We start from the raw sequence: 10,322 nt of genomic DNA on the forward strand, positions 1-10,322 counted from the left end.
TTTATCAATGTGCAAACATCTTGAATAATCTTGGATACTTCAGACTAATATTTAAATAAGTGTACCCATGTCATTATAGTAGTCATAAATGAGAATAAGAAACCAGATCTTCCCAGTAATAGATTGAGTTCTGCACAGTTCGCAAATATCACTATGAATCATATCAAACGGATGATGCCTCCTTTCACTACTGCTAGAAAAAGAAGCTCGCTTATGTTTTCCAAACTAACATGCATCACAAAAAAAGTTTGATAAACCACTGGTTTTTACACAAACAGGAAACATCCTTTCCAAAACATCAAAAGACAGATGTCCAGTTCTAGAATACAAAAGTTTGACTTCTTTAAACTTCCCAAGTTCTGCGATTATGCTCCCTTTTGGTGTAGGCTTGGAGTTCCCCACCATCAGAGCATCTCTAGGATTATCTTTCACTTGAATAAGCCCATTCGTCTTAACAGATCCCATCCTTTGGTTGAGTACCTTGTCAAATAAGAGACACTCATCAGAATTTGACATCATAACACATTTAATATCTTTCACTAGCTGTTGAGGAGAAATGAGTTGTGCTCGCAATCATGGCACATGCAATAATTCTCTAAGAATCCCTAGGTGATTGATGTGGACTGTTCCGATTCTGGTTACCGGAAGTACCTCTCCACCTGTAGTGATAACCTTCCTTGGAGTGTAACACAAGGAGTATGTGGTGAAAATATGCCTGCCTGGGGTCATGTGATATGTTGCCCCTAAGTTGATTATCCAGTCTACATGGAGAGGAGATGAGTAAAATACTGTTGAAATTAGATGATCACCTTATCTTACCATAGACGTAGAGTCAAGCATACACTTCAGCCTTTCAACTTCTTCTTTTAGGATGCTTAGTTCGCTTCCTGTGGTAGCTTGAGATCTTTCGATCTTCTGAGATTGTTTCTTCAAAATCCTCCTTCGTTTCTTCTTGGGAGGTAGCATTGTTTGCTTGACCAATGCATGCCGGTCTTCTATGTAGCTTCTAGCATTGGTGAATGTTGTGATTTCGTCTCTTGCAGTACTTGCAGAATAATCCATCCTTTGGTTGAAATTTTGGATTCTTTTGACTGTTCTGGGTCGATTGAGTCTTTTGTGGCACCATCTTGTACATATGACTTGTGCCACTATCTCCCGACAGTGGTTTTGAAGCCACACCGAATCTCTCTTCTTCTTCGCGAATAAGTCGAATAGCTTCTTCGAGGTCCGGCACCTTTTCTCAGTTTAGAATTTGGCTTCTCACAGATTCATACTCACTATTCAGACACATAAGGAATTTATATATTATGTCCTTCAATACATATGGCCACTCCTCAGAATTTGGGTTCCTCATAGGATGATAGTGGTCAATCTCTCTCCATATAGATTGAAGCTCGTTAACATAAGACCTTATGTTTTGCTCGCCCTGAGTCAGATTGGCTGCCCTGGTCACCAAGTGATAAATCTCCCAGTCTCTACCCTTGAGTTACCTTTTTGTGGATGATCCCATATGTCTTTTGATGTCTTAAGGAGAAGAAAATTTTTGTACTCTTCTTCAACCATTCTTTGTAGGAGCCATGCACAAATCAATGCATCCTCCCATTTCCAGACGTTGCATCCTAGATCAGTTGGATTCCTGGAAATAAACAAATGATCTGAGAGATCCATACCTTCTAAATGGGCTCAATGTATTGTCCACAATGTAATGTGTTGAGTCCATCATATCATAGCTGCTTAAGGACTCCAGGAAAAATGATATGGGTTGACCGATCACATTCTTAAATCAACTATGGCATTCTTTGACTCCTTGTGTTGTCCTGGAGCTAGCTCGATCTTCCAAGTCAGCCATAGGTTGATCCTTCTCTCTCCGTGCAGATGAATCCTACTCTGTCACGTTTCGGACAAGGTGGAAGAATGTTTTGGCAGTTAATGTAGGGTCACTTGAAGAATGCAGATCCTTGCGAGGCTCTGATACAATGTCAGCTTCTAGCTGATCTTGCAGTTGTGGAGCTTCTCCAACTTTTCAAACCCTAGCCGCCAAAGAGAGAGGGAGAGACAATTTCAACTAAAACATTCAAAACCCTGAACGATTCAAAAGGTTTCCCAGTATTTAAACTTGGTTTATAGTTATTGGGTCTCGCAAACGCAATACGATGGATCCGCCATCATATGGGCATTTCTACAATAACCAAAATTATACGGTTTAATAAAAGAAATTAAAAAGACAGAAAGTTAAACGAGGGAAGCGGTGGCTATCTACTAACACAATGTACAGCCCCAAAAAAAACTAGAGTTTAGATCACCAAAGCGCTGACATCTGCTCAATTATTCCTTGACTTTTGCCTTCAAACTAGAGGCTGTAGAACTGGGATGAAGAGTTCTAGGGGATGTGACAAAAACTGTTCCAACCCATCTAGCAGCCCCATCCAAACTAAAGTGAAACATATAAGAAATTCAAATGCCTTGGAGACTTATTTCTAATTTTAAATCCAAAAAAAGGAAGCCAAGCTAGAACAATTTCAAATGCCTTTTGGATCTTGAACACTGTCGATGCTGCCCCATCGCATGCCCCGTCGCATGCAGCCCCTCATTCGTCAATTTTCCTGCCTATTCTCCATACCTATACAAAATCAAGATAGAATTGATTATGGGCATTGGTTATTTTTTCCAAAAAGTCAATCTTTTATGTTTTTCATGATCAATTACTTGTGGGACACGAGATTTGTTGTGACTGCGCACCTTTGCCTCTTGACATCCTTTGGCGTAGATGTTAAAACAATAGACTCTCCCTACAAACATCTTGACGCAGCCTTAGTACACGAACAATGTAGGAACATGACTTGGATCCACAAGCCTAGCTCTACTTGAAGGAGCCAAGTCCTGAATCCACAGAACTGGCCTCTTCAACCCTTGAACTCACAAGCACAAAAGCACTCTCTAGCAAAGATAACACACAAAGGGGAGAAACAACAGTTTCAACAAGACAATAGATTTCAATAATGCTCATTCAGGAGTACATGGGGGCCTTATATAGGCCACAAGAAGTACAGGGTCGTCTTTACTAACTGTACCCATGACAAGACAAGCCAAAACATTGGGAAAAACAATTCTGACAAGCTAAAATAGAGGATAAGCAGCTTGACAAGCCTGAGCAGAGATATACTATAAATTTTGGGGCATGTTGAAGCTGCGAGGAGATATTTGTGTGGCTCAAGAAGCTCATGATGTGACAAAACAGAAGATATACAGCTTTGACAAGGTACAGCAGAGATCTTGGCAGAAGAAGAATCTGGGAGAGGATTTTGTCAGAAGATCTTGTCAGAGAAATTCCTGTAAGATAAAATCATGTCAGAAGATCTTGTCAAAGAAAATCCTGCCAGAAGATCTTGTCAAAGAAAATCTAGTCAAAAGATCTTATTAGAGAAAATCCTGTACGAGCATTTTGAGAGGCTCTAGGTATATTTCTACAGATCTTATCAGTTCTAAAAGAAACTCTTTCTTGGGCCACAAGTTGTCAATGGGCCTAAAAATGGGCTTTTGAGCTACATCAAGCACCTCTTCTTCAAAACAACTCTCCCAAGTTATGTTTTTCTGTAGCAAAGTACTCATATATGTCACTTATATTGAATATTTTGGAGATCCCCATGTGTTTTGGAAGGTAGATCACATATGCATTGTCATTGATTTTCTTATGAATCTTGTAAGGTCCATACTTTTGTGGCTTCATTTTGCTGTAGTTGCCAACTGGAAACCTCTCCTTGTGTAGAAAGACTATAACCATATCGCCTTCAACAAAAACCTTCTTGTGTTGTTTCTCGTTCGTCGCCTTGTGGGATTTTTCATAAATTGCAGCAAGCGCTAAGCACATTGCTATGGAACTACTTGATGTTGTCCGCCATGTTGTGTGCCGCTAAGCTTTTTTCGATCTAGAAAGGTAGGTGCATGAGGTCCAAAAGAATCTTTCGAATATAAATATACACAACTGAAAATGGGGACTCTTTGGTTGAGCAATTCACCATGATGTTGTAAGCAAACTCAGCTTGTGCAAGTGTTAGATCCCATTGCTTTAGCTTGTCCCATGAAAGACACTGAATAAGGTTCCCCAGTGTTCTATTGACAACTTTTGTTTGGCCATCTGTTTGAGGGTGACATGTTGAGCTAAACTTCAAAATGAAGTTAAACTATCACCAAAGTGTCACCCAAAAGTGAGGGAGAAACTTGGAATCTCGATCTGAGGTGATCCTTTCTGGCACTCTGTGAAGTCATACAATTTCTTTGAAGAAAAGATTGACCACTTGAAACGCATCATTCGTCTCCTTGCATGGTATGAAGTGAGCCTTCTAGGCGACATCAAATCTAGATGCCATCTTAATCACTCAATCATCTCTCGAGAACTTGTAGTGAGTTACAAATATTTTTTTCCAGGTGATGGCAGTGGACATGTCCCATCGTGAAAAGGGTCATCAGCATCCTCAAGACCTCCTGGTTATCGGTGATGCTACCAGCGGTGATGACCGTCGACAAGGTCAGAGCTTTCATGGTGGTGAGTTGGATATGAAACACATACTTAAAGATTGACATAGAAAATTAGAGGAACAGAATTCCAGTTTAATATCCTGGAACAAAGGATTTGATCTGGTGTTCTGCGTTTTGATCATGATCAGATCAGATTGCCTTTGATGATTGGCGCCGATCTAATGATCAAAAAGGTTGATCTGATTGATCAGTCAAATCCATCGGATTGACTAGACCTTGATTGTGCCCATGGGCTGATATGTTCCCTAGAATAATTTGATCTAGGATCATGGATCTGATCAAACCTTTTCGATCTGATCTTATCAAAAGTTGTATGTCATGGTGGGGATGACTGACCATGTGATCCCAACTTGTTGGTCGGACCATGGATTTCATCAACACCTCGAATGATTTCATGCGCCCCATTTGACGATCCAATCAGGGATTTTGTCAGCCAGCTTGATTGATCTACTTGGCTAGATCCAGATAGTTGATCGATCTCATGGACCGCATTGGCTTGCCAGTTTGGATTGATCAGATCAAATCCCTGAACACTAATCTCGGGCAGCCAGTTGACTTTACGGTCAATCCAGATCCAAGATCATCTCACTATATTTTGGTGGCCTGTGCAGGTTGATAAGAAGGTGGCTGATGGGCTTCTTTGGCTCATACTCCTCAGAGGACCACTTGGGAACTGCGTTTTCACCGGGGATTATGACAAGGTTGCACTCGACAAGACCCTTAGTGCCTTTTCACAGCCTTGAGGTTGGGTATTTTTCCATCTCCTTGGGTTCTTCTGAGAGTGATGTTTTTCTATCAAATGTGTTTTTCTTTTGTGTAGAGGTGGAGACTATCTCTTTAAAGTGGTCCTCCTGGAAGAGAGAGTGATGGATGGGACTGTCTCTCTAGAACATGCCTTTCTAGAGAGGGAAACGAGAGATTAAGTGTACTTTATAGAGGTTCCAAAGTACAAAGAAAATTGAGAGATTAAGTGGATAAACTCATGGAGAAGGCCTTTACTGAGTTTCTCCAGTAGAAAGATAACCGCCAGATTAAGTGGAGAAACTCACAAGAATCAGAACTCAAATTGTTTTCAATTCTTGATCTCATACGGGATCGGGATGAACAAAAAGGTATAAAAAAAACAGACGATGATCCCAACCGGTGCCCAACCCACCCAAAAAGGAAAAAGAAAATGTATTTGAAAAGCTGCCGCATTCTAAGTGATGGGACAAAAATCGTTCCAACCCATCCAGCAAGCAGCCCCATCCAAACTAAAGAGAAACATACAGGAAATTCAAATGCCTCGGAGACTTATTTCAAATTTTCAATCCAGAAAAAGGAAGCCAAGCTAGAACAATTTAATTTACAGCAGGAAAAAAACCAGAGTTTAGAACTTTAAATCGCTGACCTTTGCTCAATTATTGCTTGACTTTTGCCTTGGAATTTGAGGTTTGGGCGGCGGCCTTGGCTGCCACCTTCAATATGGAAGTTGGCTTGATGATGTTCTCGGGGTTGAGCGCCTCTTGGATCTTGAACACTGAGGATGCCGCCCCCATCGCATGCCCCGCCGCATGCAGCCCCTCATTCGTCAATTTTCCTGCCTCTTCTCCATACCTATACAAAATCAAGATAGCATAGGTTATTTCTTCCGAAAAATCAATATTTTATGTTTTTAATGATCAATTACTTGTGGGACACGAGATCCGTTGTGACTGTAGAGGACGTGGAGAGAACGTTCTTCCTAACGGCTTCAAGGGCATCCTCCATCTTGGCTGTTTGAATTTCCAGATAAATACATCTGTTTTCCCAACACAAATGTAAATTTTCAGATAAATGTATAAATATTCAGAGAAATATATGAATTTCCAGACAAATTTATGAATTTTCAGCTAAATATGCGAAATTGCAAGAGAAATATATGAATTTCTGGAGAAACATATGAATTTTCAGATACAAATATGAATTTTCAAGGAAAATACAAATTTTAAGATAAATACGAATTTTTAGAGAAAAATACGAATTGTTTGAGACAATTATGATTTTTTTGAGAAATATACGAATATAGAAAGAAAACTATGGGTCTTTTAGAAAATTACGAATTATTTGAGAAAATACGAATTATTTGAGAAAAATACGAATTATTTGAGAAAAATACGAATATTTAGAGGACAATATGAATTTTTAAAGAAAAAAATCGATTTGCAGAGAAATGGAGGAATTCCACATGAGTACATGGAGTTTTGAATAAAAATATGAATTTCCAGATAAATATATGAATTGTAAATGAATATTTAGATAGATATACGACTGTTCAGAGAAATATGAAATTTAAGATTATAAATATGAGTTTTCAAAGGAATATGATTCGACATGAATAAGGGGAAGGGGAAGAACACGCACCGAATCCAACTAGACCGGATAGAACAATCTCCCCCGGCAGAAGGTTGAAGAACTTCTTGCCCGCTTTCGAGTTCACCAAAGAAATCGAGAAATCGCCCGATCCGAGCTCCACACTGTGCTGCCGGTCGATCAGATGAAGGATTGCGCCTGGGACGACGACGAGCTTCTCCTCCACCGGCGGATCGATCAAATTAGGGTTCTCCACCCCGGGAAACAGATTCTCGACCAAATCGTTCATCTCGATCGACGGATACCGCGCTCTGGAATTGGCGGACGGATCTACGACCGGTGGATTGAGATTTGATCGGGACTGTTCTACCTCGGGGTAGAGCGATCCCCGTTGAAATCCTTGCTACTGCCGAGAAGACGATGACTATATTGCCACCGCTTCACCGCAATTTCTCAACAATTTGCAAAGTTTCTGAACGATTTCGGCCTTGTTCTTCGCTTTATATACGCTTGCGGAGAAGAAGACTTAGGCGGTTACATGTCTCGGACTGTAGTTGTCCTGTGATCATATTACTTAAATATTTGCATGATACTACGTGACGGGATGGATGACGATACGTGACGTAGAACTTTTAAAGAACTTTCGTACAACTTTCGTTACGTATATCATGCAAATATTTAAACAATTATGTCACAATCTCGCCACGTGTCACCACTTGTGGCGTCCCCCTCACGTTCCCGTCAATGGATGGCGTCACTGTCACTGGTGACGGAAAATAAAAGATTTTAAATTCATTTTTTTTCTACTCTTTCTCTCAAAACGAGTGGACACCAGACTCTTGACAGCAAAGGGCTTTGAGGATGCAAGAGCCTGGTCAATGCTTTGAGGAAGAAAGAGCCTGCTCAAAGGCAGGGATCTGTGGAAGAAAAAGCAGAGAAGGGCAGGGATCTGTGGAACGAGTTCAGGTTTGTATTTCATCTTAATCACCAAGGTATTAAAAGAATACTATATAGTTGTCTTTTAGGAAATATGGTGATATAACCTTGGAAAACCTTGGAAGATAATTGGCCAGTCCCAACTGCATGGCTGGTTCAGGAGCAAGAATCATGGCCTTTCTTGGTGGACCATCAACTGAGGGATTGGGAGCTGTGAGTTTCACTATCTGAATAAAATAAAACTGTCTTCTTTTCCTCTTTGTTTAGTTCAGATTGCCACCCAATATTTTTATTTATAATTGTTAATTATCACTTGAAATTATTTATATGCCATTCTATGTCAAACATGACGTGCTTTGGAATTGAAATATGTTAAAAAATAATGGGCAATTAAATGTATTCATCCACATTGGGGGTATAGAATTGGAATTTAATTTTAAAAACCAAATATAATTTTTTGAAACAGGTTTGACCTTATTTTTTACTTCAAATGAAGGAAGTAAGAACAAGTTTATACGGCATATTAAATACTGAAAATTTCATCTTAAATAAAATATTGCACATCAAAAAATTTGCAGCAATAAAATCAATAAGTAAGTTATAACGATGTTATTGCTTGCACACCAAAAAAACTACAGCCCCAATGAATGCACAATTCACTATAATGATTTTTAAGCTTCTTTTGGCCCTTTTTAAATGTTTATAAAAATCCCTCACAGACCTCACCGTGACGACCGCCCCGTCACAGCACCCGTTTGAGGACCCCTGTCATCTTCACAGAAATTTCGTCACCGCCACCGTAAGGAGCCACCAATGTCGTTAGCGTCACCATCACATCATCGTCACCGTGCTGTCACCGTGACGTGTGACATGACAGATGTATAATTTAACATTTTAACCTTACGTAATGTCTTGGGAATTGAGCATATTTTTTATAATTTTCATAATTCCTTAATTCATGAAATATTGAGTAAGTCTTAATTGAATATTGTAACCGTTCACTCATTATATAATTAAATTAATTGTCAAACTTTTGATGCATGAGTTAGTATTGGAAACTTTAAACTCCTTAATGTATGAATAAATGATTACATTTTGGGAATTTTCAAAAAAATAACTGATGCATTTTTCTGTTATATGTTATTTTTTTAAGAATGACATTAGAATGTTCACTCATTAGATTAAGAATTACCAACCTATTGATGACTAAGGTAAGTGTTGAGGTTTGTAGGATAGAATGATGATCCGAAACGATTCCATGCAGCGGAGATGGAAATAGTTGAAATGTATTGAAACCAAATCACTAATTTATCATATCACCTTGGGTAGAATACACTTGCTGTTGTTGGGTTCCTTGGATGACCCATCTCGAGCTGTTCATGTGTTAGGCCTCGAGACATATCCACTTGATCTTGAGAATGTTGGGTTTCCATATTTCCACTTGAAAAACAATCCTTTAAGCTCAAGAGGATATCTGCACCATCTTGTTTCACTAGAAGGTATGCTTTCAAGAGAGAAAGATATGCAATGGACGCTCAACTCGAATTCGCTTAGGCATAAAAAACTAGTGCCCGTCACTATTAATGCTTAATAGTAATTTTTCATAAATTCCCAAACTTAGGGTTCATACTGCAACATCTCCAAACCATATGTGTGTGACCCTCTAGATCAACTTAACCCATATATCAGTCTAGTTAATAGCACTAATAACCAAAGTACCTTTAATGGACACCCTTATTAATCAATAATCAATTATCAACTTAACCCAATCGACAAATTGAGTTACCAACTCCTAGGGTGCCAAACTAGATCTTATGATCTAGAAGTTACAAAGGATTATGTAGACTTTCTCATGGAAAACCCTAATGGGTCATTCTAATTAGTACTAATGAGTAGCAAAAACAATGGAGAACACATTCTCTAGTATTTCCACTACCCATGGCTCTGAAGAATCATCTTACTTAAGTAAATATTCATTTGTCATAGTCGTAAAATCCCATTTTAATCTCTCTACCACCATCATAGATTTCTTGTTACTTACAAGCTAAGATTGATTTGAATCATCTGGTTCGATACTGATGTCTTTCAAAACACAACCATCAATCAGAAGGTGTCTTTGGCCTCTCAGTTTTAAAGACCATTTACAAAATATTGACATGAATTAGTATGATTAGTAGTTATGTAGAATACCATTTAGGGATCCATAGATATCAACTCAGTGAACTATTTCCCCAAACATTGCCCAATATATATACTTAGCCTCTCCTTACTAATGGCTACAAGATCAGCCATACTCAGCACACGAGTAAGATTAGGCAGTATTATTCTATCGCGTTATTTCAATATCAATCTCAAATAATCTTTGAATATGAATATTAGGACATATTATTAAACACTAGTAGTCATTAATTTTGATATCATTATATTTCAATTATTCACATAAGTAATAATGATAAACCTTATTGAGAGTAATGATAAATAAACATTATTTCAATGAACTATGAAGAGAAGTGGAAGTG

At 38.7% G+C, this 10,322-nt stretch overlaps 1 protein-coding gene across 3 annotated transcripts; it reads right to left on the reverse strand.

The window, feature by feature from the left end:
- Window positions 1–265: 265 nt before the first annotated feature.
- LOC144715315 (uncharacterized) lies at window positions 266–7,408 on the reverse strand. 3 transcript variants are annotated; one of them, XM_078590245.1, is made up of 5 exons: window positions 6,919–7,408; window positions 6,206–6,316; window positions 5,927–6,132; window positions 2,740–3,330; window positions 505–2,620 (listed from the first exon to the last, which is right to left on the reverse strand). In XM_078590245.1, the coding sequence occupies exons 1-3, from the start codon at window positions 7,154–7,156 to the stop codon at window positions 6,107–6,109; spliced, it is 375 nt and encodes a 124-aa protein (XP_078446371.1). In that variant the 5' UTR covers window positions 7,157–7,408; the 3' UTR covers window positions 505–2,620; window positions 2,740–3,330; window positions 5,927–6,106. The 3 variants fall into 3 exon arrangements, with proteins under 3 accessions (XP_078446373.1, XP_078446372.1, XP_078446371.1); XM_078590247.1 differs by lacking the exons at window positions 505–2,620; window positions 2,740–3,330 and adding an exon at window positions 266–480; XM_078590246.1 differs by lacking the exon at window positions 2,740–3,330 and having other exon boundaries at window positions 503–2,620.
- Window positions 7,409–10,322: the final 2,914 nt, after the last annotated feature.

The sequence above is a fragment of the Wolffia australiana genome, chromosome 18 (genome assembly GCF_029677425.1).
Source record: "Wolffia australiana isolate 7733 chromosome 18, ASM2967742v1".
In the NCBI taxonomy this organism is placed as follows: Eukaryota; Viridiplantae; Streptophyta; class Magnoliopsida; order Alismatales; family Araceae; genus Wolffia; species Wolffia australiana.

Coding starts and splice junctions, on each gene's coding strand:
- LOC144715315 (XM_078590247.1), bottom strand. CDS start 7,156: ATGAACGATTTGGTCGAGAATCTGTTTCCCGGGGTGGAGAACCCTAAT. Junction 6,317..6,918: donor ATCCGGTCTAGTTGGATTCG/GTGCGTGTTCTT, acceptor TTGGGAAAACAG/ATGTATTTATCTGGAAATTC. Junction 6,133..6,205: donor ACGGATCTCGTGTCCCACAA/GTAATTGATCAT, acceptor GATTTTGTATAG/GTATGGAGAAGAGGCAGGAA.